Here is a 14,029-nt window from a genome sequence, read left to right as displayed (position 1 = left end):
TTTGTGTAATATTTCTGCTGAGCGAGTGGTGAGTAAATAATTCCAGACCTGAGGAATTCCAGCACTTGCCTCCCTTTTCAGCTTCCAGTATTTTTTGGGAGGGGTTGCAGCTGCCCTAATCCAGGTGCTGGGGCTCCTCTTTCCACATCCCTTGGGACAACAGGAGGTGCAAGTGCTGCTCTGGGCACCACAAAGAGTGGCTTCCACTTCCCAAAAATCACCCTGTGCCATCCCCTGGTCTTAGGGCAAAGTGTCAAGCTTTATTTAAATAGCACTTTTTTTCCCCCAGTAAGACACTGAAATAAAAATTCCAGCTGTTTCTCCCCTAAACCACCAGGGCCACCCCTGGAATTACACCCTATAACTGAGCAGCCTCTCATGTTCCCAATCTGACCCAAATTTCCTGGGATTCACTTCACTTATTTCACCCCCACCTTGAGGGGTGGTCCCACAGCAGCACCTCCCAGTGTTGCAGCACCAATTTTTTTAACCCTTCAGAACCCCAATTTATCATGATATCACAATTCCCATGCCCTCCCACTATGGATAGAACAGGATTCAACAGGTGTAAGGGGTCTTCAAAGGATTCTGGAACAAATATGATGGAATTAAATAAGGAGAGAAACTTCCTCCATACTTACACCAGTTGCAGAAAGCTGCAACATCGTTCCTTCAGGATTTGCCTGAGGAAAATTTGGGATAACAGGGTGGTTGAAGGCAGGAGGACACCTGCCAAGGCTGCCTGGGTTGGGAAGTCCAGGTGGGCTGTCAGCGTGGATAAAGTTCCACTTTTCCTCTGAGGAATGGGGGCCTTTTCCAGGGAATCCTGGGCTGGGTCTTCACATCCTGCAGAGCTTGAGGGGGAAGTTCTCAGTGATGAGGTGGTCGTCGTGCAGAAGGACCACGATGTTCACTTCAAACTCTGGGAGAAGGGGGAGGAAGGAAAAAGGAGAATTCCATGTGAACCTGGATCCTGCCAGCAGGAGGAGGGGCAGGAGCTGCTCCTGCTCTCACACACAGCTCTGCACGCCGGCCACAACCTCATCCCACACCCTGGACCAGAATTCCTGCCTTGTCCTAATCTTTGGGATTCCTCTGGATTCATTTATCAGTAACACAAAGTCAAAACATTTCACACATCAAGGGGCAAAATGGTTTGGGGAAAGACACCTAAATAAGCTGTTTGGAAGCATGGAAGTGGGAAAAGCCCAGGAGAGATTCCTCCCCTGCTGGCAGCATTTCACAGCCTTAGGGAATGAAAGTGGAATACCACAGATCTGCAAACTGTGGAACAAAAATTCCACAGAAGAAAAATCCACTCTTTAGGTACTACATTGTGTCATTCAAAGCCAATACCAGATCAATAATCAATCCCAAATGGAGACAAGACAAAGCCAGGCAGAGCTAATAAATGAAGGGAAGCAGAGAGCAAAATAAACTGAAAATAACTGCCCCTTTTTTTTAAAGATACTTCTTACAAATAATTTAAATTGCTATTCAAGAGCTAAAAATGGCAAAAAAATAAGAGTATTATTTTGGGGAAAATCACTGCACACAGATTCTGTACCAAGATTCCAACTGGATGGAGGGAAGAAACAGAAACTAGCCAAGTGATTCTTGCAGTAATTATTTGAGCAAGTGAGGAAAATGCTCATTTTCTGAAGAAAAATGCTGGATTTTGGCCACAATCAGCGGGGAGGAGCAGGTGGTGTAGGTCAAGAAAAGCAAAGTCACACCCAGACCAACCTTCCAGGGCTTCCAGCAGGAGAGTGGGAAACAAGACAGAGAGGAAGTGGAAAGAAAGGTTCTCACTGCTGAGAAAAAAAGGGAATTTTATTCTTGGATTATTATCCAAGTGTTTCATTACGTGCAACTTTTAGCAGGAAAAAAAAAAAAAAGACCTGCATTCCACCATTTCTCCTGCCCCTTTACCATGGAATTCTGTTAGTCAGAAGTAGCTTAATGGCTGCTCAAGTGTTTGTACTGGAAATATCTGGGCTGCATTTTCTCAGCCTGTGCATTCCTGTCCAAGGAAACCAACACCTGGATGTCCTCAGTCCTTCCTGCAGCTCCGGGCTCATCCCAGTACCTGCCAGGAGCTGAAGGAGAACAGGAAACTCATCCCTGATGGAGAAATGGCCTCCAGAGCATCAAGTCCCCCTCACTCACCAACTTTGAAGTTGGTTGTTTCCAGGGTGGGGCAGGTGAAGAGCCTGGGGAACACCATGTAGATGGGGATGGGGAGGCCCCTGCAGACGTCGCCGTCGGCGATCTGGATGTTCTGGATCTCGGTGGCGTCCCTGGCATAACCTTCGGCACAGCCTGGGCAAGGGGGCACAGGGAGAGGAAGGAGAGGGGAAGAGGTGAGAGAAAGCTGGGATTGGGGGGAATGACGTCCTTTGAGCTGCAAGTTAAGGCTCCTGGAGTTATTTAAATCAACCCAACCGTTCCATGCGAAGTGCAAACCGTGGTTTGGAAGGGCTTTACAATGCCCTCTGGCTTGTCACAGCATTCCATAGTGAAGGGGGCAATTCCTGGGGGTTCTTCCCTACCTTTTCCACGGCCAGGGACACTCACCACAGGTCTCCACTCTGACCAGCTGCAGCTCGATGCTCTTCACAGCGGCCTCGGCGCTCTCCACCACCAGCTCCCCCGTCAGGGGCTGGGTGATCACACAGTTGGTGGAATTGAGGTGCCCTCTGATCAGGAATTTGGGGAGGGAGGCTCTCTGGAAAGATGGAATCACAAGGGTATTCAGAGCTGGAAGGGACCCACAAGGATCATCCAGTCCAGGCACCACTGGAAGAGCAGACTGAGGAAAAATAAAAACCCTACAGAGAGTTCTCAAAATGGGCAGGAAATGCCCCAAAGTTCCCAGGTTAAGAACTCAGGAGTTCAGAAATGAGCTTAAATCATCTTTTTTCAATCTGCATTAGGGTATCTCTGCAATCCTCTCCCTTGCCTTGCATCCTTCCTGCTCATTCCATCCTCCTAAGGGATGGACTTTTCCTGGGATGAAATGACAGCTCATCCAGGGGGTGGAAGCTCTTGGTGAAGGAGGGAGATTGGCAGGAATAGAATCCCAGAATTTGGAAGAGACCCTTAAAGCCCATCCACTCCCACCCCTGCCACGGGCAGGGACACCTTCCACCAGCCCAGGGTGCTCCAGCCTGGCCTTGGACACTCCCAGGGATCCAGGGGCAGCCACAGCTTCTCAGGGAATTCTATCCCAGCCCCTCCCCACTCTCACAGTCAAGAATTTCTTCCCAATATCCCACCTAATCCTTCAGGCTTCCCAAAGCCACGTGAGGATGTAAAAAACAGGCACAACCAAGGACCAAAACAAACATTTTTAAGGGCTTTTGGCTATATGTGGTATAAGATAAAATAGTTTTCCCTTGCTCCACTGCCTCCTTCCCCTCAGAAAAAGGATACAAATATCTAATGATTTATTACTGAACAAAATTCTACCTCTCATGAGGTGAAAGATGAGGCAGAATCACTTGATTGCTTAGAAAAGTGAAAAAGAAGGGGGTGAAAAGAACAGATTATCTGCAGGACAGCATTTATTCATCCCCCTGGCCTCCCCCAGAATCACCCAAACATTACATTCAAAACAAAACAGCAGAAACTCCCTTTACCTCTTTAACATTCTGCAAAGTTTCAGGAGTGATTGTGAAGTCCACAGGGCTGGGCAGCAGCTTCCCCTTCTGGGACTGCAAGGAAGGGCAGACAGAGTTAACCTGGGAGCTCTGATCCCCAAAACATCCCCAGAATATCAGAACACACAACACTTGGCTGCTCCAAACCAGCTGGAAAAGCAGGAATACACTCCCTATCTAAAGCAGGAATACATTCCCTAGCTAAAGCATACAGTGTGTTAGAGGGGAAAAAAAATTTTAAAAAGTTAAATTTCACATTTTTTAGTGTATAAATAATTTCATTTTACACGTCCCTGGAAACGTTTTCTTTCAAAACTGAATTTGGGCAGGACCAACGTGCTGCATAAACTCTCCCTCCCTCTCCTTATCCACCACCAATGGGCTGGACTGGAATTCTTTGCTGGGATCTGCCCTCACTCCTTAAGAATTCCAAAGAGCTGCTGCTGCCCAGCTTGCTGCTGCTGCAAGATGGAAGGGATTAGAAAAAAAAATTGGCTGTGTTTTCCCAAAATGACAAATTCTGGCAGAGGAGAAGCTTAAGGGAAATGGTGCACTGAGCACTGACAGTGAGAATTATATGTTCAGTAAAACCTCATTAATTCACCCTGACTGAGAGATTCGTGATTTACTGACTTGTGCTCTCAGAAGTGCTGTGGTGGGAACAAGAAATAAGCCCAGGAAAACGGCAGGATCTGTAATTTTTCACTGTTTTGACAAGTGGGGCTCACTTATAATGTAATAATGGACCAATAAAATGTAGCATAATGTATTTCAGTAAATAATGAAATCTCACCACAAAGCTGTTTATAACACCAAACTAAATCTTTTTGGAAAGGGCATTACAGAACTAAAATAACATATTTCCACCACCAGTCATAACTAAAACAAAAGATTCCCATATTCAGTGTCCTGCTGGAGTTCAAAGGAACGACACAAACAGGATGTTCCAGCAAGTTTTTATGTGGAACAAGAGGTGTTTAATTAGGTCTGTGCTGTCCTGAGCTGCTCTGGGCAGGCACAAATCAACACAAACCAGACCCAAATCTGATAGAGGAACTCCAAACAACCAGCAAAGCATTTCCTGGGAGACACTCAGACCTCACCCTGCAAGGATTAGGTATTTGGGACAAGGTTTTTCCCTGCCAGAGCGGTCAGGCCTTGGAATAAGTGTGCCAGGGAGGTGGTGGAGTCACAATCTCTGGAAGTGTTCCAGGATGTGGTACAAGGATTAGGGGTGAGTATGGTAGGACTGGATGTTCCTGAAGGTCTCTTCCAGCCTTGATCCTGGGATTTCCAACCTGATGCAGTCCCAGCTTTGCTCCTGGAGTCAGGGCTCTAAATCACAGCTACTCCTCTGAAGAGCAGAAATCAGGAATTTTCTCTCCCCCACCAAACCCCCATTTGTAGGACAGGCACTGTGGGTGCCTCAAAACCTTTGGCTGAGAACTCCTGAGATAATTTGAAACAGTGCTCAGAGGAATGACATCATATTTATCCAACCACCCCATTGTTCCTGAACTGAGAGGATGAATAAGAGAATAAACCCAGGGCACTGTAAAACCCTCTTCAAATCCGAATCCTCTTTGTCCTATTTCCTTTAAAGCCGAAAGAAATGGGCTGTTCTCATCAGAACTGCCAGCCCAGCTCTTTGGGGTGGGTTTGTTTTGGGGTTTGCTTCCTTCACTCAGATGTTTTGGCCAGTGCTCTCAGTGCCCTGTGCAGAGCCAAGAGCTGGATCTGATGATCTTTTTGTGTCCCTCCTAACTCGGGAGATCCCTTGATTTTACACCTCTGTGATCCCACCTGTCACTGTCACAAATTCCATGGTTTCACTTGGTTTTCTAACCTTCTAAACTTCACTTCAAGTGGAGAAAAACAAACAAAACAAACCAACCAAATCTCACTTACCAGGGAGTGGACAATGAACTCACAAGTCTTGGTCAGGTCCTTCGCCAGCAGAGACCGTCTCATGTCACACCTCAGGGTGTACTGGTGGGAATGGGATGGCAGAGGGGAAAAGAAGAGCTTTAGTTCAGATTTATCCTCTCTCCAGTTCAGATTTATCCTCTCTCCAGTTCAGATTTATCCTCTTTCTGTCTTTCAACTTTTCATCTTGGCTCTGTGCAGGATGTTGCTGCTGTTACATCCAGCTCGGGGTGATCCTGGAACTGCTTTTCCCCTCTGCTCTGGATAAGGGATTATTGACACAGTGTATTCACAGCCCCCCTCATTTTAAATTTACTGGGGGGGTTGAGTTTAAGTGGTAACAGTTCTGTGGGTGTTTAATGTCTTTAACCACACAGCTGAGCTGAAATTTTGCAGTAAAATCAGGCAACGAGGTTCATTTGCTGCCTATTCCTTCCCCTAAAACAGGAGCCACAAACCAGCAGCTGAAAACAGTTATCCCAGGAATCCCACACTTCAGGATCTCTGACAAAGCCTCACAGCACAGGGAATTTGTTGGGATGGGGGTTTGTTGTTGTTTTGCTTGGTTTGGTTTGAATTCCTTCTTTCCAGGCGAGGAACTGGTGAAAAGAGGTGCCCTCAGAGCAGGGATTTGGTTTCCTCACTTCTCCTTCTTGGCTCCAAACCTCCCCCTCAGTGTGTAATTAAAAGGTTTCTGCAGGAGAACAGAGCCTTGGACCCACAACTAATCCCTAAATCAAGAAAGAGAGGTTTAATTAAACTGCCCAGCCCTTGGACAGAGGTTTAGGAAGTCTCTTAACCAGCACCTTGGTGTCACATCTTCCTCTTCAGGAGAGCAGGGCTCAAAAATTTGGCTAAAATCTCAATTATTATATTTTTTAATGGCATTTTATCCCCAGCTTGCCAAGAGAAGCTACACAGAGGAGAGGGGGAATGACAGAACAAGCCAAGTGTTCCCCATTAAAGGGGATCACAGCAAGTTATTTGGGATATGGGAAGCAACTCCACCACTTCTGCACCATTTCTGACTTATCCACCACAAACAACACATTACAAGGGGAAGAAAGCCAAAACTGAAAAGACAGATGGGAAGTCCTTAAAAAAAAGACAAAAAAACAAGGGATTTTTTTTTTCTTTTAGTTACTTCTGACAGGCTAATGGGGGGTGGTGTGGCTTGTCAGGTTGGCTTTTTTAATTCCAGATTGTAATAAAATAATTATTATTTACCTTCATAAGATGGGTGAGGAAAGACTTTCCCTCAAAAACAAAACCAAAAGAACCCCCCCCCCCCAAAAAAAAAAACCTAAACCACCCAACCCATGTATGGTAATACAATTTTTAACCCAAAAAACGTCCAGTTTCAAACTGGTGGTTCCACAAGATTCTGTCAACGGCACGAATTCCACCCAGATTTGGGCAGGGAATGTCATTCCCCATCTCCCCAGGAAAGCAAAGAATCCCTGGATTTGAAGCTGCAAGGAGGGATCAGATGAGGATGTCAAGAGTTCTGACAAGGAATTCCAGGCAAAAAACAACTTCTTTGGGCCACCATTCCTTAAAGGTTTAGTGGACAGTGACATGGAAACTGAGAAAAAACCACTCTGCACTCTGAAAGCTTCGACCACCAAACTTCATCCTCGATTTCCACGGATTGAGAGATGTTTTGGAGCATGTTCTGCAGATGGAGGTGCAGATTTTTGCAGAGAGGAGCTTACCTGGATGTTGACAAACACCCCATGGTATGTCTCGTACAGGACCTTGTTCCCCTTCATGTGCAGTGGGAATTCAAAGGGAATTTCTGTCTTGCCACTGGGAAGCTTCCCTGGTTTCACCATTTCAATGGTGCTGTTGATAATCTGAATAGGCTGCAAAGAGAAATGTCAAGGAGGTTTAGGTTGAAACAGAGAACCAAAAAACATGCACTAAACTCTAACAGACTTCCTGGATTTCCAAGGATCTCAGGTATCTTTCAGGACACCTTTCAGTGTTGGGATATTTCTTTACAATGAAAAGAAATATTAATATTTTCCTCAAGACAGCCATTTGTGATCTGTTTTATGGCTCCATCACACTGGTGACCAAAGAGATCCAGGGAGCTCCCCAGTGTCTCCAGCACTCTGGAAAGGGGAGTTTTGCTTGGAGGTGACACTTTTCCATCTGGAATTTTATTATTATTTCCCCCAAGATGAGAAAGATGTGGAGCTGTTGGAACAAGCCCAGAGGAGGCCACTGAGTTGATCCAAGGGCTGGAGCAACTCTGCTCTGGAACCAGGCTGGGAGAGCTGGGGGTGCTCACCTGGAGGAGAGAAGGATCCAGGGAGACCTCAGAGCCCCTTCCAGGGCCTAAAGGGGCTCCGAGAGAGCTGGAGAGGGACTGGGGACAAGGGCCTGGAAGGACAGGACAAAGGGAATGGTTTCAGATTGACAGAGGGCAGGGTTAGATGGGATATTGCGAAGGAAATTCCTGGCTGGGAGGCTGGTGAGAGGCTGGGATAGAATTTCCAGAGAAGCTGTGGCTGACCCTGGGTCCCTGGAAGTGTCCAAGGCCAGGTTGGACGGGGCTTGGAGCACCCTGGGCTGGTGGAAGGTGTCCCTGTCCATGGCAGGGGGTGGCACTGGATGATCTTTAATGTCCCTTCCCACCCAAACCATCCTGTGATTCTGGGATCTCCAATTAATGCTTTCCCTCATTTCCATGCCATGAAATCCTCTGACCACCTGAAAGCCACTAAGGAAAGACCTCCTTTGAGAAGAGAGACAGGAGTTTCTGTGCTGAAAACATCGAGCTGTGCAGGCCTTACCTTGACAGAGTTGTAGAAAGCCTCGAACACCCCCACACTTTTGGCACTGAGCTGCAGATTGACTGAGCCCTCCATGGTTAAGGAGATTCCCTGGTGCTGGACTGTGTCCTTACTTGTGATGACCACAACTCCAGAAAGAACTTCCTGGTGGGAAAGAAGACAACGTGAAAACATTTGTTTAAATCCATTTTTTTTTTTCCAGAGCTGTTGGCCAGACAGTGTGTACCTGATCTTCAAACTCGAGGAAACTGTTCCCAAAGAACGGTGTGACCTCGTCAGGAAACACCAACACTGATGATAAGGGAATGTAGGGAGAGGGCTTTGGCTTGTTTTCCTTAAAAATATCATCCTCCTCTTTGCAGAAGGGCTTCACCTTCCTCCCAAAGTTTCAAGATCTTCCTTCTCCAGGAAGATGAAAAACACCCTCATGAACAACCACTGGGTCAGTTGGCAACAGGCAAGTTCCATCCCATGTGTCAGGATAAACTCCCAGGAGGAATTGTCACATGGAAAGTGGGATGGGGAGAGGGAAGGGAAGGCACAGCTGGAAAAGGGATGGCCAAGAAGGTGAGACTCAACTCAAGAGTGGGGCAGAATAGACTTGAAATACATAAACAAAACATATAAATTACGAGTTGCTCTGCCACAGGAGCACAGAGAAACTGTTTCAAAGTGTATCTGAGTCCAAGGCACAACTTGTTTGACTCCAGGAAGGTGTCACTTCGTCCCAGGTAGGATGTTCTGTCCACAAAACGTTCTTTTGCTGCATCCTCAGAGTTATCAGCTCAGAAGTTCTGACACTGAAAACCAGGTGAGTGCAGGGGAGCAACACACAATTCATTTCACATTCCCCACTGTTCGTCCTTCCCCTCTCCTGCACCACAGAACCTGCTTCAGTCCTGAGCTCCATGTAAAAATCTGCTTCAATACATGTAAAAATCCACAGCTGGAAAGGGCAGCAACCTGATGGACAACCTGGCAAGCTCGTGGTGGATGATCTTCCCTCCTGCTCCCTCACCAGGCAAAGAGACACCAGGATAGAGCTCACTCCAAGCACAGCAGGATTCCCACAGCCTTCCTCTCTCCACCCAACCAGCTCACAGCAGGTTGGAATTTGGGCAGCCTTTTGTCCTTCCTGGTGGCACAGGATGCCCGAAATGGGTCAGGAAGAGCGGGGCAGGAGAACATCCGGCAGTGGGAGCGAGGCTGGAAAGGGGATGTGCAGCAAGTGGGAAAGGCCAGGACAGGAGGCACGAGCACAAAAGGACAGGGAAGAAAAGCTGACCTAAATTCTGCTCTGCTCCGCTCAGGGGCCTTAATTAGCACAAGCAATTAGGTTATTGCTGTGAAAAACGAGCCCAGCTCAGCTATGAGAAGTGAGGACAATCCTGAACACATGAACTGCTTTAATAAAGACGTTTCCCACCACACAGCAAGAGCCTCTTCCAGAGCTGCTGCCCACACACTTCCACACGGGAAGGGGGCACATCCTGGGGGCAGGAAGGAGAGGGGTGATTTCAAGTTAAATAAGAATTTTTCTGTCAACATTCCTTCAAAACTGAAAAACCAGCTCAAAATTCTGCCCCTCTGCCCCTCAGGTGAGACCCCCCTGCAGAGCTGCTCCAGCCCTGGGAACAGCACAGGGAGCACAGGGAGCTGCTGGAGAGAGCCCAGAGGAGGCACCAAGAGGATCCCAGGGCTGGAGCAGCTCTGCTGGGAGGAAAGGCTGGCACAGCTGGGATTGTTCAGCTGGACAAGAGAAGCTTTGGGGGGACCTGAGTGTGGCCTTGCAGGGCCTGAAGGAGCTCCAGGAAAGATGGAGAGAGACTATTTCCAAGGGTGACAGGACAAGGGGGAATGGTTTCAGACTGGCAGAGGGCAGGGATAGATGGGATATTGGGAAGGAATTGCTGGCTGGGAGGGTGGGCAGGCCCTGGCACAGGGTGGGCAGAGAAGCTGTGGCTGCCCCTGGATCCCTGGAAGTGTCCAAGGCCAGGTTGGAGCACCCTGTGCTGGTGGAAGGTGTCCCTGCCCATGGCAAGGGGTGGCACTGGATGATCTTTAATGTCCTTTCCAACCCAAACCATTCCATGATTACGACAAAAAGCCTTTACAGGTCAAAAGGGAAGAAAGATGAAGAAGACACTGTAATGTTTCCTTAAGGAGTTTCTGTGCCATCAGATGATGCCTCTCTTTGATGAGGCATAAAGTCACTTCTGTCTGTTCTCCAAGAGAGCCACTTTGCCCTTTTTTTGTGTAAAACCAGAGTTCTACACAAAGCACAAACCTGTCAGTACATTTCTCCTTCTAAAAAGTACAACTCAAAGACGAGAAGCTCACCAAGATGTTCAAATACCTTAAGAATCAACACACAACGCAGGAGGAAACTTTACTCTCTCAACACGTTTGCAAACATGACCATTTCTGAATTACAGAAATACCAAATTTCCCCCCAAAATTCCCCAAACCTGCACACATTCCATGCCTAATTAGAGATCTGCACCTCCTTTCTGCCCCTATAACATTCCCATCATAAATCTCAGCTCTTCCATCATCGTGTTTTCGCCTCAGACCTCCAAATTCCAGACGCTAGTTAAGGAATTAAAATTGCAAACCTTTCCACATCAAGTTCAAGTGGAAGCAATAAACAAAAATGACAGATTGACTGAACAGAAATACCTTAATTTCAGCTTAAAACAGAAGAAATATCCCTTTCCCATAAAAAAAAAAAAAAACAGTTAAAAGTGACATAAAGCAAGCCAAGGGGACAAACTGTAAATCCAGTTTTCCCAGCATGAAAACCGTTCAATAAATGGAATTTTGCTGCATGAAAAGGATTTTTATGATACAAGCATGTGGCTGGATGGCAAGGAAAAAAAAAAAGAAACCAAACACCTGAACATTTCTGTTGAACAACGAAATATCTGTAGATAAACAGTGATAAAAATTAAAAATATTCCTTCCTTTCCTTCCCTGTCCTTTCTTCCCTTTCCTTCCGAGCCCCACCGGCTTCCCCAGAGCCTGGTCAGGGTCCTCCCGTGATACCCAGGGGAAAGAAGGACAAAAAGCATCCCTTAATCCCCAAGACAATTCCCAAAATCCCGGAGCTGAGCTCCCGTTGGCGACAGGAGACCCGCGGGAAGCTGTGCCAGGCTTGGGGAGCAGGGAAAGCTCCAGGCAAGGGACACGGAACACTCCGGGATGGGGCACAGGGGAAATTCTGGGACACGGGGAAAGCTCCGTGCAGGGAAACAGGGAAAGCTCCAGGTCCTGGGAAAGCTCAGGGACACGGGAAAAGCTCCGGGACGCAGGGAAAGCTCCGGGACACAGGGAAAACTGCGGCACTGCGACGGCTCCGACAGGAGAGGGCGGACGACTCCGCTTCCCGAGGAATCCCCGCCGCCTGGAATGGTCCCGGGAGATTCCCAGCGGGAAGCCGGGCCGGGATGCGCACACGGAATGCCAGAATCCCAGAGGGGCTGGGGTCGGAAGGGACCTCCGGGGATCGCCCCAGTCCAACCCCCCTGCCCGGGCGGGGCCACCTGGAGCGGGTGACAAAGGGACGTGTCCAGGGGGGTCTGGAATATCCCCAGGGAGGAGACTCCACACCCTCTCTGGGTGATCTGTTCAGTTCTGGGTCACTGCCCAGCCAAGAAGTTCTTCCTCCTGTGCAGGTGGAACTTGCTGGGCATCAGTTCCTGCCCCTTCCTCTTGTGCCATTGCTGGGCCCCCCCGAGCAGAGCCTGGTCCATCCTCTGCCCCCTCCCTGCAGCCCCCACAGACCTGGGGGAGGTCCCCTCTCAGTGTGTGCTCTGGAGGCTGAACAGCCCCAGCTCCCTCAGCCTTTGCTGCTCCCAGAGATGCTCCATCCCTTTGGAATCTCCTCAGGAGAATCATCTTCCAGCAGCTCCCTGTGCCTGCTGTGCTGAGGAGCCAGAGCTGGACCCAGCCCTGCAGATGAGCCTCCCAGGGCTGGGCAGAGGGGCAGGGTCCCCTCCCTGCCCTTCTGGCGACGCTCTTCCCGATGCCCCGCGGGGCTCCGCTGTCGCGACACTCTCACTCCCGCGGGTCGGTGACGACTCCTTACCCCGCGACACGCCCGCGATATGCCCGCGATACGCCCGCGACAGACGCACCCCATCGCGATAGACCTTCCCGGCCCGCTTCACCCTCACGTCCAGCGCCGTGCCCATCGCCCGATCACGTGACCGCGCCTCAGGGGGGGTCCCCTCCTCCCCCCCCAACATCCGGGTCCCCGCCCCGTCACTTCCCAGCCGCCCACGCCTCTTCCCGCCCGGCCCCGCCCCCCGCGCGGTTGCCATGGCAGCGAGTGGGAGGGGGCGCGGGTGACGCGCGGGGTTGGTCTCCCTATAGAACTACAGCTCCCGGCGTGCTTTGCGCGCAGGTGAAGGGCGCGCCGCGGGCTGTGCGAGCCGCGGGGACTGACGGGATTTGTAGTCCGGGCTGTGGCAGAGCCTGAGCTCCACGGGCGGACAATGGAATCCCGGGAAAGGCTTCGGTGCTCTTAAATTTATCCCCCTGACTACGCTATACAGTCTCAAAACCCCGTATATGCCAGTAGCGAATTTATCCCTGCTCTAATTACACGCGTGATTCATCACATCGCATTTCCAGGCACGCCCCCGCGTCCTCTGCCCTCAAAGTACCCTGGAACTTGTCCCGATAAATTTAGGAAGGCAGCGGAATGCCTTGCAAAATGCGCAGGGAGGGAGGGGAATTCGCATTAAAAACCCGAAGCACAGAAAGGCCCGGCGTGGAAATGCCTTCCATCCCTCCCAGGTGTGGCCACAGACGGAATTCCCGTGATTCCAGCGGGAACAGCAGTTGTCCATCGGCGGAATCCCAAATCCCGAAGTAAACCTCTAAAGCGGGAGCCTGGCTGTGAATTTCAATGCTTTCCCACCTCATTCTCCACACGTCATGCTCTGAGCAGCCAGGGCAGCCTCCACTGGGGTGTTACAGCACAAGCTCCTGTGTCCAGAGTCATTCTAAAGTGGGAATTCTTTAATTCACTCTTAATCCATGGCTTGGTGAAGAAGCAGGGATGGTGAAGAGCAGATTCCTGCTCTTTTTCTTTTACTTTTTTCCCCTTTTTCTCTCTTTTTTTTTTTTTTTTCATTAGCAATCAAAGTAACTGAAATCCTGAACAAACCAGAGCCTGTGCAGCTCAGGGAAAGCTGATTCCGCTGCAAGGAATGTGCCCAAAGGGCACAGCTGAAGGGGCACGGCAACTTCAGGATGCCCGAAAAAGTTGTGGATGCCCCTGGAAGTGTCCAAGGCCAGGTTGGATGGAGCTCTGAGCAACCTGGGCTGGTGGAAGGTGTCCCTGCCCATGGCAGGGGATGGCACTGGAGGAGCTTTAATGTCCTTTCCAACCCAAACCATGCTGGGATTGTCTGTGGAATTCTGTTTTCCAAGAAGACAGGGAATGCAAACCCATTTAGAAATTTGGGAATGAAGAAACCTTTCACAGACTCCAAAGCTCTCTATATTTAGTTTTATTATCCAGGATAAATCACTGCAGGTTTTTAAGCTTGGTGTTTAGAGGTAGCAAACTAAATATGTATTTTCTTCAGCTTCACAAAGTTAAAATAAATAAAGCGGATAAAATAAATAAAA

At 49.0% G+C, this 14,029-nt stretch overlaps 1 protein-coding gene across 2 annotated transcripts; it reads right to left on the bottom strand.

The window, feature by feature from the left end:
- Positions 1-238: 238 nt before the first annotated feature.
- Positions 239-12,625, bottom strand: VPS26C (VPS26 endosomal protein sorting factor C). 2 transcript variants are annotated; one of them, XM_050332871.1, is made up of 8 exons: positions 12,526-12,625; positions 8,390-8,533; positions 7,304-7,453; positions 5,571-5,651; positions 3,642-3,716; positions 2,578-2,812; positions 2,170-2,322; positions 239-922 (listed from the first exon to the last, which is right to left on the bottom strand). In XM_050332871.1, the coding sequence occupies exons 1-8, from the start codon at positions 12,580-12,582 to the stop codon at positions 840-842; spliced, it is 978 nt and encodes a 325-aa protein (XP_050188828.1). In that variant the 5' UTR covers positions 12,583-12,625; the 3' UTR covers positions 239-839. The 2 variants fall into 2 exon arrangements, with proteins under 2 accessions (XP_050188828.1, XP_050188829.1); XM_050332872.1 differs by having other exon boundaries at positions 2,578-2,728.
- Positions 12,626-14,029: the final 1,404 nt, after the last annotated feature.

The sequence above is a fragment of the Myiozetetes cayanensis genome, unplaced genomic scaffold (genome assembly GCF_022539395.1).
Source record: "Myiozetetes cayanensis isolate MyiCay16 unplaced genomic scaffold, myiCay2020 scf5-8, whole genome shotgun sequence".
Lineage (NCBI taxonomy): Eukaryota > Metazoa > Chordata > Aves > Passeriformes > Tyrannidae > Myiozetetes > Myiozetetes cayanensis.
This window is presented reverse-complemented; position numbering and strand designations above follow the sequence as displayed.